The sequence below is a fragment of the Equus przewalskii genome, chromosome 27 (assembly GCF_037783145.1).
Source record: "Equus przewalskii isolate Varuska chromosome 27, EquPr2, whole genome shotgun sequence".
Lineage (NCBI taxonomy): Eukaryota > Metazoa > Chordata > Mammalia > Perissodactyla > Equidae > Equus > Equus przewalskii.
The window spans coordinates 8,162,747-8,179,005 of record NC_091857.1 but is presented as its reverse complement, the minus strand read 5'-3'; the positions used below and the strand labels follow the sequence as shown (position 1 = coordinate 8,179,005).

Genomic DNA, 16,259 nt, shown 5'->3' with positions numbered 1-16,259 from the left:
GGCACATATTTTGGCTCATGGAAAAAAATGCTGTTACCTGTCTTCATGCCTCTAATTATGTTTCAGAGGACTAAGCTGGCTGGTTAATCTGCCCAAAAGATAATTGTGACAATGATACAGTAGTAATGATAGTAACTAAGGCAATTATCATGACTACAAGTCAGGCACTGGGATAAGTGTGTCGCGCAACTTCACAATCACAGGACGGAGGTACAATTAGAATCTTATTTTATAGAGGAGGAAATTAAAGTTAAAAAGATTAACCAATGTGGGTGTGGTTACATGCTAATAAACGGCAGATCTAGTATTTGATCCCAGGCCGAGACCTAGAGCCCAGGTTGCTTCCCATTCTCTATACTGTCCCCAAAGGTCAGTAACTACATTTACAGTTTTTTAAAGAAATTACAACTTAGATGCAAGGTGTTTAAAGAAATAAAGGTTACTGAATTTTAACTATGTCAATTTCTCTAATATACGTAATTTCGTTTTATTGAGCCTGGTTTAAAAGGCACTTATTTTGTTGATTTATCTGCTACTTAAAATCAAGGAGATGTTAACATAACTCTGCTGAGTGATAATACCATACTACCAGTTTAGGTTTATAAAATTCCCCTTGCTAATCCAAAAACAAAAATAAATTACAATGCTGTTTTTAAGCCATACAAGTATCATTATCCTTATCATATTTGAATCATTACTCAATTTACTATTTAATTTTGGAAGGTTGGTAGGCACTGACACTGTCGTAACCCAGGACACATCTTGGAGTCCAGAGATAGCCCCAGAGGCCCAGGGATTCCATCCATCCCACATGCGTGTTCCTTTGGTCTGCACAGTGATTTCAAAACTTTAAATTAACTGCAAATATTTAAAAAATGAGAGATTTCATATAAAATGCGGACTTCTGACTTCTCTTAAAGAACTGGAAGATGTGGCCACAGGGGCCACATTCTCACATGGAAGGAAACAACTGGCAGGGGTTTCTGAGTGGCAGCCCCTTCAGATGACCTGTTCACTCCAGGTTGCCAAAAGCAACACCTGGCTGGCTTCCCTTGGTTACCTGCCTGGTTTGTGAGCTGAGCCCTGCTTTCATTTTTAGTAAAAATCTGAGAGTACAGCTCCAAACTTTCCATAATATTCTATACTCTAGTTTGCCATGCATTTTCAATTATGTTATTTTATATAGTTTGAACAATTGCCCTGTGGCACATAAATAATATGATCATTATGAGCTCTTACACATGAAACTGAGATTCAAGCGTTCAGCTGCTTGGTTCAAGATCAGGGAGGTAAAGGTCATTTAATTCCCAAACCACCTAGTTTATATTATATCAGATCTCTTACATCTTAATTCTACATAGTATTTGTTATTATTATTATCATTTTGGCTGGAGGTATCTTTGGTGCCTTTCTTCATTGAATTCAGTTCTAAACTATTAACCCCTCCAAATCAATTCTTTGCAGTGTCACATTTGCGGCAAGTAAACGTGATGGTGAAAAGTTTATGAGACAGAGAAACAGAAAAGAGACAGCTTTACTTTAAATATAATATTTTCTATAAGAAAAAATTAACTTCCACACTTAATATTTAAAACAACAAGTATATCACTAAAATTAAAAATAAACAAGTATCTGTTTAGAATGTCACATGGTGATAAGTGCAATGGAGAAAAATTAGTCAGGGACAAGAGCTAGGCAAGGGCTGGGAACAGGAGTTATTTTACATCAGGTCGTCAGACAAGGAAGATCAGTAATGTACATAAAGCACCTAAATGCGTCCAAACTGAATGATCCTTAACCAAGGCGATCCCTGTAATCATCACGATTATCGTCACGTCACAAACACCAGGGAAGCCCAAGTGGACAGCTGGTCGGCCTCATTTGCTGCCCTCACTGCGGTACTAGGAGCAGAGATTCGGTCTGGGATAAGCTGGTTCTCACGCTGTTTTGTTTCCTAAAGCGCTGTGAGAAGATGTTAACTACAAGTGCCCCCGAGTTTTCCGATGCTTTCAGCAGACAGAATTTTGAAATGCTCCACTGGCAAAGGTCTAATCTTGGGGAGCTATTTTAACCTGTGAGGAGAGAATAAAATAAACCCTGAGGCTGATGGCTTACTACTAACGGTGAAAGAAAAAGATGGAAGACTAGAGACCCAAGGTACAAGCAACTAGGGGTATCTCATCGACACAAAATGTGGACGGGAAATTCAGAAATTAGAGAAAATTACGCCTGATCACTAATCTAAATGAATGAAGAGAAAAAAGCTGTCAAAAATGAATAAATTTATATTACTTATAAATATGTGTCCCTCCAGAATTATTTGAGATACCTATATATTCCAAAAATAATTAGCTCAACATAACATAGGTTATTTATCTACAGCATAACACTAAGGAAATCATTCAGCTAGAAAACCATGAAATAGCTCTCCGTAACTCCAAAACTGCTAGTCCATGCCCCAGAAAATAGACGTGTTTAAACGAGTTGTTTTGTTACACGCACAGAAAAACAGAAAAATTGATTTTTTTCACTTTTTACCTGCTTGTTTAAAAAGACCATAAACAAAACCCAGATATTTTTATTATAGACTCCAAAATTCCCAGACTTAAACGAATAATCATTGAATAGGGACTTTCAGACCATTTTCACAAGCACATACCCCTGGTCTTAAGCTAAAGAAGCTGCTTTTAGAGCAATGCACATTTTCAAATTTAAGGTAAATTACCGAGTAGAACTGACCTACTTTAGAGTGAGTTTGGATTTGAGAAGGTGAATGTTACAGGTGAGTAAGACCTAAATACTAAAGGTATTCTCATGATATCCCCATGCACCTCAATTTTAGACTTGTGGGGAATAAATGAGGCAGGTAATACCAGGAACAAAGTTTACACAAAGACTGTAAATCCTTACCCCTGCACGGTGCTGCAGCAACAGAAACCTTTCTGCTGGGCTGAATAATCTCCTAAACCCTGAGAGGGGAGTTATATTTCCAGCATTCAAACGCAAATCCAGACAGATTAGATTGATATAGCAACTTTCTTAATCTCTTTTACAAAAGAGAATTAGTCTGTCTGAATTTTGAATCCAATTCTACTTTCTTTGAAATAGCAGATTTACCCATTTTCCTTAATCAAACTGAACTAAGGTTCTGGTTTAAACAGGAAGAAATACTAAAAAGAAAAGAAAAATACTATAAAAGAAGAGAACAGTACAACTTTTTATGTGGACATCTAGCATTATTAATAATCTTACTATGAGATTTTAATATTCTTAATGAATAGGTTATGTTATTGTTTATTTGTTTGTAATTGTCTCTCTCCCTTTGGAATAGTTAGCTGTTTACTAAATCTATGTCCAAAATTGTCTATTAATTATCCATCATTTGCAATTGTCTGTTAATCATCCATCATTTACAAATGCTTTATTAAAAAAAGCATCATTTGCTTTTTATAAAGCAAATAGGACAGACATTTGCCTGTCTAAAATGATGCTGTATTACTTCAATTAAAAAAATATTAGATGTTCTGAAACCTATCCAAAGAAACTTAAACATTTCTTTTAGAGTTTTGTGCTACATTAAAATATATCGAAAACATCATTTCCCTAAAGATATGACATACGGTAGATGCTCAATGTTTATCAAATAAACAAATCAATAAATTCATGAATGAATTGATCAGAAGAAAATAGTTTCTCCTTCTTTTAAGAACAATCTTTGCTGTTAACCTCACTTTACTTAAGCAGTGGTCTAATTCACTGACCTGTAAACTGTTTTTGATCGTGTGCCCACCTAGTAAAAACTTTTCAGGGGCTGGCCCAGTGGCACAGTGGTTAAGTTCACATGCTCCACTTCGGCGGCCCAGGGTTTGCAGGTTTGGACCCTGGGCACGGACCTAGACACTGCACATTAAGCCATGCTGTGGTGGCACCCCACATAAAATAAAGGAAGACTGGCACAGATGTCAGCTCAGGGACAATCATCCTCAAACAAAAAGAGGAAGATTGGCAACAGATGATAGCTCAGGGCCAATCTTCCTCACCAAAAAAACCACAAAAACACAACATTTCAGCAGAGTCCTCTATATATGTATGTATTTATTAATTGCATATACATACCACTTTAGTGATATAGTAAGTATACTGTAAACTCATACACACAAAGAAACGAATTTTAAAATACACATAAAATAATCAAGGTCTGGTTAAAGTTAAAACTACTTTGATATATGATTTTAATGCTTGTCCTGTCTGTAATGACTCACTAAAATACATAGATATAAATGAAAAGAGAGGATCGATGGTTGTGACTATTAAATTAGAAAACTCTTTTCAACTCCCACCACCATCTACCATCTTTCATGAAATTCAGCTTGTAAATTTCCATTTTCCCTGTAGTCAGGTGATCTCGCCAAGGAACCACACAATGATTCATTCATATTTATAATCATATTTATATTTCTAACCAATGAGCTTAAGATAAACTAAAACTGGAACAATTTTAAGTTCAGCAAAAACTGCTCCACTCATCTGTATGCAAATACAAAGATTTTTATTACTGAAATCATTTGTGGCAATGAAATCACAATGCTAGAAAGTTTTTTTGATATTTTCCCCCAAATTCTTTCTCCATAGCTGAAGTTTCTTTGGAAATAGTTACTTCAAATTAACTATTAAAATGTCCTATATACCCTAAAGGGTGTGATGTTTAAATTTCTATTTCTTCCCAAACTTCTGATAAGCATATGCTCAGAATTTCTCAAGCATAGATATCTATCATAGATATAGATATCTATGCTTGAGAAATCTATCTATGTAGATATATGAATCTACAACTTTTCCAGGTAATACCAAATTGTTTTCAAAAGTACTTGTATACATTTACCCTATGCTATTTTCTCGGTGTTACTGTGGCCATTTTTACTACAGCAAAAAGAGCAATTATTCCACTCAATGGGATGTGGCTTTCTGGGGTATTTTTGCTTTTAAGAAATTACAAAGTAGCAAATGATTTTAAAGCTCTCTTAAAAATAATAATTTTAGAGTTTTTGATTCATGCCCTAAATGCTTAGTTTTCAAATATCTTGCTAATAATGATGGTCTCGTATGTTCATTAGCTAATATATCAATGCACAACAATCCTTAAGTTAAGACTCATCATTGAGAACTGATTTGGTCATGATGAAATACAATATAAAAATACCCTAAAACTTTGTTTAGAATATTAGCACCTATGTTCATGAGGGTTATTCCCAGGAACGCAAGATTGGCTTAACATTCAAAATCAATAAATGTAATTCACTATATTCACAAACTAAAACAAAAAACCTATATCATAGATTATTTAAGATCCAAATATCCACTCTGAGCAGAGAAGCCTCCCCATGAATTCCCCTCTACATTCTAACCTGTAGAAAAGGCCTAGCATGATTAACATCCCCAAATATTATAGTGTCCATACTAAGGGGTATTTTATTTCATGTGGTTATGACCCTAAAAAAGCAAACTGGATCCACTCTTGTTTCTGAAAGGAACTCTAGTAACGCAAGATAAGAGTGGAGTACCTTCCTGCTTATGAACCCATGCTGATGGAATATGATCACACTACTTCCATACCCAAATGTAAGGTTCAGGGGAACAATAAGCATTAGCTCTACAATGCTTTCTCCATTGAGTTTCAATAATCTTATCTTGAAAGAAATACTTGACAAAGAAAAGGTACTTGTTTGAAGCTGTAGTAATGGTTAAGGCATAATAATTGTTTAAGCTCAACAAATCCACAGCTGTCTTGTTTTATCAAGTGCATTTACATGGCACCAGATGCACGTGCAAAACTTAAACCTGAGACCACTAAATTATATCCATTACTTCTCACTCTACAAACTTCTGAAACTTATGGGTGACAGATTTGTCAGAAAGTTTTCTCTTTACCAACTAAAGAAAGGACAACCCAATGTCTGGTATGAGCTGTCATTAGTCATTTAGCAGAGCTAGAAGGCAGTTCAGCTGAGTAGATAGAAAATTAAAACATGGGCAGCTCCTGATTGGAAATTTATTCAGAGCAGGTAATGAAATAGCACAGTCAGGATCTCCGGTATTACTCGGAGTGAGAGATTTAATTCTGATAACTTTGATGATGGCACTTGAATCAGAGATTATAAATGGTGACAAGTTGTGACACACAGATAGGATGAAATGAGCACCAGCAACATATCTCTACAGAAGCTGATAGTATATAAGATTTTTTCTAAACAGTAACTATAATAATTTCAAAAATTATTACAAGCTTTCAAAGAAGAGGCTTACGTCTTAGGTGAACCATGTACCATTTTTATATATACTTTTCAATGGAGTATAATATTAATCAACATATCAAAGGTAAGGAGTGCAAAAGAACTTATATTTTAAAATATGAAATATAAATTGTAGTTTCCGATTTCACCTGGATAAAGAACAACCCAAAATTACAGACAGAGTAGCTATTCTACATGGAGAGTAAGAGTGAAGGCTTGGATTTATATGTGTTTATATGCATGTAACAGATACTCATTAAAATGCACTCAGGTACAAAGAATGTTATTTATATTTATAAAGAATAATAATTTTATTTTGGATTTTGTGTGCTTTTTTATATTCTCTAATTATCAACAATGGCACTATTACTTCTACAAACAAAAGTATATTTTGTAAAAACTGCTTATTTCAAACAAAACTCTCTACCACAGAAATATCGTTGAGAAAAATAATAATATTTCCATATAAACAGGTATTTCAATACATCTCTTTTGAATTTGTGAAGTACCATATTCATTGTGTGTGGTCAAAACTTATTAGATGTGGAAATTTTAAAACATAGCCCTAAAATTCTTTAAAGCTCCTACCATTGAACGAAGATGTCCATGTCCCCTGTCCCTGGAATCTGTAACTGTTTGACCAATAGTTTACAGCAGAAATAATGCTGTGTCAGTTTCCAGACCCAGACCATAAGAAATGGCAGCCTGCATGCCCTGTTATTTGGAACTGTCACTCTTGTAAGAAGGCCCAAGCAGCCTGTGGAGCGGCCTACAAGTTGAGGAACTGAGGTCCTTTGGCCCACCTGACAGCCAGCCCCAACTGTCAGTCATGGCAGCAAAGCATCCTGAAAGTGGATGCTCCACCCACTTCAGCTGACAGCACGTGAAGAAGAGATTAGCTGTCCCTGATGACCTATGCCCAAATTGCAGATCTGGGAGAAAAATATACAACTGCTATTGTCTAAAGTCACTAAATTTTGAGCTCGTGTGTTAAGCAGCAACGCCCAAAAGAGCAGAGTAGGAGTTTAATCATGAATGCTGATTATAAAAATGGCTTTAGCATTGCACCAAAGCAATGTTATGTTACATATGCTACAACTAATCAGAATAGAAGGAAGAAAATGTAAAAGAAAAAGCCTGATAAATTTCATCAGGCTATGATCAATTTTGTTAATAAAGTTTTTAATAAATGGCACATAGTACTGAGAAAATAATTCAGAGTCCTAGAATCTTCAATATTTTACATAAAAACCTAAGTATTAAAGAATTATTTGTTTAAATTTGGTGATTTAAATTTTTTAATTTGGCTTTGTAGGATTTTATCTATATCATTTAATGTCATAACTAGTAGTAGAAGCCTATATAGAAAATACTAATACAATAAAAATTGGAAAATTTAGATACTGTCAAATAGAATGACATATAGAATAATACAAATACAATTTTTTTTTTAAGATTTTTGTTTTTCCTTTTTCTCCCAAAGCCCCCCAGTACATAGTTCTGTATTTTTAGTTGGGGGTCCCTCTAGTTGTGGCATGTGGGATGCTGCCTCAGCATGGCTCGATGAGCGATGCCATGTCTGTGCCCAGGATTTGAACTGGCGAAACCCTAGCCACCGAAGCAGAGCATGCGAACTTAACCACTTGGCCATGGGGCCAGGCCCCCAAATACTTTTTTAATGAAACTAAATTTACAGAGAACTAAGCCTATATGACATAATACAGCCAAAAAAATTGTCATAATAAAAATAATAATAAGCTAAAACCATACTGTACATTATTTACCAAAAGTAAGCACCTGAGAAAGATTATTTCAATAACAAAAGAAATCAAGTAGTAAATAAAAATGTTAACTATGTCTTAATTTCTGTAATAGAAATGATTTTTAAAACAATTATGTGTAATCCCTTTTCTTTAGAAAATTGGACAAATTTAAATGGACTTTGAGAGCTCAAGATACAGAAAAACACACTATAATAGATATTTTAATAAAATAATTTTTTTATAACATAAAAATCCACCTACTTAATGTATTTCTTTTTAAGAAACAGTTCTACAGAAGAATTGCTTCATAACATAAAAATTCAACCATTTAATGTATTTTTTTCACAAGGAACAGTTCTATAGGAGTCAACTCTTATTCATTCAAATATGAATCAGAGAGTACAATTAATTGTATTTCTTGTCCACAATCTACTTTTATAAAATTTACTCAATAATGTAACTAGTGGATTATATCACGGAATTAGTACGGGTCCAGTCCTTTTTACTTGTTATAAATCCATAGTATAAAAAGCAATGTTCCAAGAGGTGACACAAATACAAAATACCTTCACAGAGGGAATTGCATTAGCCCAAAACTCTGCCTCCTCTGATAATCAAAAGCCTGAGAACCGGAATGATTAATCGATTTGCACGGGAGTGAAACCAGGCTGGAACCCTGCCACCCACTCCCACCTCTTGCGTCTTTTCTCATATATTATGCTGCTTCATCTGGCATGAGCAATTCCTATATGGCTATGAAATACAAAATAATGTATGATAGCAAGAAAAGAGTGAAGCAAAACAATTTTCTCCATATAAAAGTCATCTAATTTACGTTGAAAAATTAGAATTCCTCATTTTATCAAAGTATTCGCCGAAGCATTTTTCTATACTGCTCGTTTTCTAGGTATGTGTGTGTTAATGTACAATGCAATATCCAAAAGAAAATTCGCTAAATTCTTTCAAAAATATGTATTATAAAAATTAGTTATACATTACTTGCCACTCTGCTACTTTTAAAATGCCTGATGACATATTTTCACTTATGATAAATAATGGATACAAGTTTATAGTACTTTTGATTTTTTAGGACATTTTTGCCATATTATGCTATTTAGATTTAATCACCTAAACATCCTTCTAGTTACATAGTAAAAGAAGTCAGAGATGTGTTTAATCTTAACAAACTGCTTCAACAGCAAGCCTTAGTTTACTCATCTGTAAGATGGTCATAACTTACCATGTGTATGTAGAGTTACTGTGCAGAATAAATAAAATAAAATATGTAGCTAATATATCTAAAACTCTTGGCATCAGAGCTGACATATTACATACCAACAAATGTTAATTGCTATTATAGTTATAATAATTTAGCTTCAGTAAAAAACATGATAATATTATTAAGATAGCAAAACATAAAGTATGATTTCGAAAAAAGGCCTACTTAAAAGAATGTATATTTTTCTATTAAAAGGAGATTTGCTATCACTAATTCAACCTGATAAAGTGGTCTTTTACATATTAAAAACTTATTCATATTAATCCTCCTAAATGGCAATATAACCAATATATTTTAAATGGCATAAGATTTGTAAAACTGAAATTTAATGCAACTCACCATGAAAACATGTGCTATACAAAACAAGGTAAATTCTGTAAGTAAGTTAAACATGCCTCATAAAATTTTTAAAAATCAAATTAAGAAATTAAATGCCAGTGAGAAAGTACACATACAATGAATTTAGTAAAATTCCTTGAGATTTTTTTAAACAAAGAAGACATTTGCACGTTACGTGTACCTACCTGGAGTAGATAAACAATCGACTATCCCAAAGATCATGAGTCCCTCTAGGTCCAGAATGAAAATAACAGGAGTCTGTCCCATCAAACATATTCAATCCATCTTCTGAATTTTTGGAGGCATGGCTGTGCACTACATCTAAGAGGACTGTAATACCCATTGAGTGAGCGGTGTCAACCAATTCTTTTAGCTCTTCAGGTGTTCCGTAACGGCTAACGGTAAAGAACACAGGAAAACCGAGATCACGTCACAGTTAGAGCAAACAGACAACCATTCACTGTGTGTCAATTGTTTCACCAGCCCAGTACTAGATATACTAAATTTGTAAATGTGGTATGACGTAATTCTTAGATACAAGTCAAAGTTGCTTAACATTTGTTATTAGGCAAATTTAAAAGCATTCAATAAAAAAAACCCAATAATTTAAATTTAGCTATTAAATGTAGATTCACATCCCAACAAAAATTCACATTTTGAGTAGCTAGACAGTAAAACTCTGTTCCTCTACACTCAGAGCTCCTGATTTCCATCTCCAAACCTGGCTACTCTGGGGAGCACGGTCATTCCTGTTCACACACCTGGCCATCCCTTCGAGTGTGTATGGTTGGGGGTGGAAGGCTCTTAAAAGCATTTCTCTGAATGACCTTGGTGCCTTGATTGAGGCAATCCCTCCTGCACTTACTTATTCTCAAACTAGAACGCCCTCAGGTATGAGAAGGCCAAGATAATATGCCATGTCTGTCACCAAGCAGAAAAGATGGGTAGCTCACATGCACATAGTCTGTGTTAAAAGCAGTTTTCTAGTCTGCATGAAACAGAAAACAAAAATCACTCTGAAGAGGAAGGCCTTTCTTAACCCATGTAATAGCTCGATATTACAGTCTTCCACAACTTTCCCTTTGAAATAAATAATCACTCTTGTGATAGTCTGTTTTCTCTCTGCCTCACTAAACCATATGCTCCTTGAGGGCAGGGGATGTGACTGTCTTCCTTCCCATCATATTGTATGATGTTTAGTGTAGAACAGGTCTCCTGATAGCCAACTCCATTGGGCAGCAAGAGCTATCTTTAAAAAATAGAAATACGATCACGTCATCCTCTACCTAAAATCATACTTGCACTCCCATTGTCCTTAGGATAAAGACCACTGCCCTTATCATCACCTACTGCACTGCCTAATCTGGCTCCTTACAATAACTTTAGACTTATCCTATGACCCTCGACCCCTTCCTCTCCTTATCCCAGCCACCTAGACTTTTCCACTCATTGAACAGCAAGTTCAATGAATGAACAGCCCTAAAGTTTCATTCATTCATTCATTTGTTTGTTCAACAAATACTTAAGCTATCTACCACGTGTCATGGAATTTTCTGTGCTCTGGGGATTCGGCATTGAGCAAAATAAATATCACTGCCCTTATAGAGTTGACATTTTAGTTGGGAGACAACAAATAAGCAAAATATGTGGAATGTCAGATAGCAATAACTTCTCCAAAGCAAAATGAAGCAAAGCCACTGGGGGGAAGGGCAAGTTTGCTGTTTTAAATAAGGTCATCAGTGAAAGTGTCATGAATAAGCAATATTTGAGTGAAGACCTGAAAGAATTAGGGAGCAAGGTACGCAAATACCTAAAGGGAAGAATGATCAGAGAGATGGGGCACTGGAGACAGAAATGAGCTAGAAGCATTGGAGAATAGCAAATAGGCTGGTGTGGCTAGAGAGGAATGATGAGGAAAGAGATGAGCCCAGAGAGTCAGCCAAGACCTTGATCACATGAGGTCTTATGGACCAATATAAGGCCTTTAGCTTTTATTCTGAAAGAGACAGGGAATCATTAGAAGGTTCTGAGCAAGAGAGTAACACGATCTGACTTTTATTATAAAATGGTTCCTCTGGCCACTGTGCAGAAAGTTGTCCACATGTATGAAGGGAAAGAAGGCTAGAGAAACGGTATGAGGATAAGAGAAAACAGAGTGACCACTTAATAATCCAAGTAAGAGATAATGGAAACCTAAAACAGGGTGGGAGCAGTTGAAGTAGCAGGTTTGGGTTACATTTTGAAGTTACAGGTGGCTAGGTTTTATGACAGCTAGAGTGCAGGGAGGGACAGAAAGGGAAGAATCAAGTATAATGCAAAGATGTTTGGCTTGAACAACTGGAAGATGAAGATGTCCTTTATTGAATTAGGGAAGATGCAGGACGAGGAGGCCGGAAGAGAAGATCAGGAATCTCATTTGTTAAAGTATGAGTTTAGTATGAAATATGTTAAGTATGAGATACGTATTTGATATCCCAATGTCAAACACATACTGTTTGAAATTTACAACAGAGAAGAGGACTAGAGAGTTAAATTTGGGAGTTGGCATATAAAGTCTATTTAAGCCATAGGAATAGACGAGAATTGATGAGATCCCCAAGGTACTTCACATGGATACAGAAGAGAATGGAACCAAGAGCTGAGCATTTGGAGATCCAATCATTAGTGGTCAGAAAGGGCAAAAAAATAAAGAAGAAGCAACAAGAGAAGTGGGAAAAATAACAGGAGGGTATAATATTCTGAAATCTGAGGAAATAAAAAAGTTCCAAGAAGGTGGGAGTAACCAATTGTGCCAAATGCTGACAGTCAAGTAAACTAATAACCGACCATTGGACTTGACGATGTGAAGGTCATGATTTCACAATTTCAGTGAAGAGGTAGACAGATGACTTGGAATGAGTTCAAGAAAGAACAGAAGTGAAGGAATGAGTGACAGTAAGTACAGATAACTTATTCAAAGAGAACTAGTATAAATAAAAACAGGTAAATGGGTCAATGTTTTTTCCCCAACATCTGGAGTGCGATGCACCTACTCCCACTTCACTCCTGCCCCCAGTTAACTTTTCATCATGTTCTAGATCGAGTTCCAACATCAGTTCAAATCTTAATCTAAACTGATCAGACCTCTGATTCTATACTACTACAGTACCCTGTCATTTTCTTCGTAGCTTTTATTACAGGTAGAAATCATAATATGTATGATTATTGGATTAATGTCTATATGCCACCACAGTGTAAGCTGCATGAGGTGGAGACAGTATTGAACTTGTTCAACTTGATGTCATTCAGCTCAGTACTTCCTCAAATGCATAGCACCCCTTCGTGTATTTCTTCCCAGAGAGCCATATTCCTTGTATTTCAACATGGAAGAAGGACAGTCCTTCTGTGGGTAGTATATGTCCTACCAAGGGCTTCCTCAGTCACCTTCCTACATGAGTCAACGTCTTTCAACAAAAGGCTGTGAGCTCTGGCAACAATGGCTTCCATAAGACATGATTCTCTGACTAAAGCTTGGGCCTCCAGGTGCAAGACAATTTCAGCAGGTAATTGCATATTCTTTATTAGAAATCATTTCAAGAAAAGCAACATTAAATCAGGGCCAATCTTTCAGGCTAGATGGAAAGAAAGTCTATGATCTTAGGAAGAGAAAATGTTCAGCTTCTGTTAGCTCTGTTAACCCTAAAATAAGTTACAAAACAACATCATATAAAATGTAAAAATTAGTTTTATTTTTTTATTTTTTGTTCAGATAAGAATGGATATAATGAGTCTTTCATTTTACCTTGACGCTGCAAAGAAGCTTGTGATCTGGTAACCAAAACTGGCGTAGTAAGCGTGCTCCATGATTGCCATCATCTGAATGCAGTTGTATCCTATACAAGCAAAGGTCAAGCAGAGATTAAAGCCACATTAAAAAGAAAAAAGTAATAAAAAAAATATAATACAGCATCCTCATTCTAAAGACATTAAATTTTACATAAAATCATTTACATGTAAATGATTTGATCATTTTGAAAAGTTCTACTACTTTACCATCTTTTGCCTGTCTGACCTTCTAACACAAAATTGGACAGTTAGTTCTTGAGGGTTACACTCTAACAAGCTATTTGAAATGTCTTCATTTTAACAAGTAATAAACGATATGCAAATATACATTTAATTTGGATTCAGAATATTAAAGATGGCAATCTGCATCTTCTGAACTTCAGTTGCACTTGTAATATTCATGCTGAGGATTATGAACGCTAAATAAAAGTAACTGATTGCATGCCGTATTCTTTCTCTCTTACATTTTCCCTGTATTTCAGTGATTGCTGCCATATAGCAGAGACACGCCAGCAAACCCTTCTTCCACAGGGCGGCTTCCACGGAGCGGCATTGAGTCTCCCACTTTCCACTATTTCTTGGACCTATAGAATTACTCAAGTTGCAGGTGTGCACAGAAGTGCAAGCGCGCATGCGCACACACAATCTCTCCTTTCTCGGTCCGAAAATGTTTTGCTCTAACACTAAATGAAGAGACTCAAAAACGTAGGTATTGTATTTTTAAAGTCCCTAACACTTAAAAGTATTTACTAAAGTATTTTTAACATAAGCAAATAATCAGGGAAGAAGAAACTTTTGGTCTCTAAAAAAAAAAAAGGAACTAAAAATGTCAGGTTTTCTTCTTCAATGTACAATTTGGTAAAATTTCCAAATATGATTTGATTGCTTTGAAAGTCACATTTCCATAACATACATGGAAAATATTCTTATTCTGTTCTCAAAGTCCAATTCATGTCAATATAGCTTCTCGTGCACGTATCTCAGCACATAATTAACATTGGAACAAATACAAATTCACATTCAGAATTCGGGATTTGTAAATTTAAAGGATAATATAAACTTCATGGTTCACAATCTGCTGAAAAGTTATTATTGTTGGCTTTTTTATTGTTAAAAAAAAAGATCAAATTAACTCTATCAGGCCTGATAGTGGTACCAGATAACTGCTCAGATAACATAAATCAATTATATACTTCATAACAAAATATAGTTTGTAGTTTATTTCCCTATTATGCAATAAATATTATTCTTATGATCAAGCACCAATATATAGCTTTTATTATTAATTTTATGGCATTAATCATTCTGGATTGTTTGATGTTCAGAGTACTGGCTGAGACAACTCACACACAAAGAGGAAGGAGAACCTTATTCTTCCGAACCTTGTGCAAGAACTTGGTCATAAACCATTTACTACATTACAAAAAGACAAAACATCTCAAATACAATAATTTTAATATAATTTCTATTAAATATAATTAACATTAAATTCTCCACACAGTTATTTAAGTTTGGTTTCTAGAACTTGATCCCATCATCACAGATCATTAGGATCCATATATAACTGGAAACTTTAACCATGAGTTGCAAACCTTTCCTCTAGCCAAAGTTTAGACTGCGTACTAGAGCAGAATAATCACATGTTCTTTATCCTCCTGCCTAGCCATTGGAGCAGGTGCTAAGATGCTGTGAAATGATAAAAAAGCATTACCTATAAAAAGAAAAATGCCAGATTTAAAGCATACTAGATCAAAAATTCAGCAGTACTCTATTCACTCACCTGGTTGCACCTAAGAAGACAAGGTTTGTGTCGTTTCACTCCAATATACAAATACCTAGAACAATGTGTCTCACATAGGGGATGCACCATAGATATTTGTCAAATAAGTCATCCAGACAAGAGCCACAGATACAATGACTCTGATACAAACTGAGTTCCAGTCACCTTACGAAAGTAAGATTTTTTTCCCTAACAGACTAAAATGAACAGGCTATAATCAACGACCACTCAATTTGATAAAAGTTCCCTCCTGGAGAAAAGTAATTACGCTTACATATTTATCTACAATTTCTCAAGCCATCAGTTCGCATTACTTAAAACTGAAATTGGAATAATATCTTGAATTCTTTTGCTCTATCTTATTCCGTTTCTCTTTTCTATGCTATCACTATTACAGGGCAATCTGAGAAGCCTAAAATAAAATGCATTTCTATTACATATTTAATCACTTAGCACAAAAAAAGAGACACTTGTAATTAGCTTTTCTAATAAGAGAACAGATTCATTAAAATTTTAGCTGAATAAAAATCACAGTTATTCCTTACCAAGGCCTTTGATTCTTGGTAGTACGTTGCATGTAAAATGTTTATAAGAAGCTATTTTTCCTTCATGGGAAGAAATTCCCACATGAGATTCATAAATTCTTAGACTTCTTGGCTTCTTTGGTCTGGAATGCTTAAACTACAGAAGATAAAATTACATATAGAATGAGACCAGAAAGCAGGTGCGACACCAGTTGATCAAGCATGTTAAATGACATGGTAAATCAACTCAGTCAAATACTTGAGAACTATTTTTGCATATAAAAGGCACTGGCTATATCGATTAAATTTTCTTTTGGAAAAAAAATCCTTTTTAGGATCACGTTAATGAACCTATTTTAAAAGAGTAATCATGTAATGGCTTATGCCTTATCATTGAGTGAAGATATATTTTGAGCCTAAGCCTTAGAGAAAACATAAGAGCTGTGAAATGCATACATA

General features: G+C 35.0%; 1 protein-coding gene across 1 annotated transcript in view; it reads right to left on the bottom strand.

The window, feature by feature from the left end:
• GBE1 (1,4-alpha-glucan branching enzyme 1) overlaps window positions 1-16,259 on the bottom strand; it is a 246,641-nt gene that overhangs the window by 112,145 nt on the left and 118,237 nt on the right. Inside the window, exons 5-7 of the mRNA XM_070597715.1 lie at window positions 15,822-15,957; window positions 13,453-13,543; window positions 9,857-10,066 (exon numbers count right to left, since the gene is read on the bottom strand). Coding sequence (XP_070453816.1) covers window positions 9,857-10,066; window positions 13,453-13,543; window positions 15,822-15,957 — 437 coding nt within the window. The remainder of the gene's footprint in view (window positions 1-9,856; window positions 10,067-13,452; window positions 13,544-15,821; window positions 15,958-16,259) is intronic.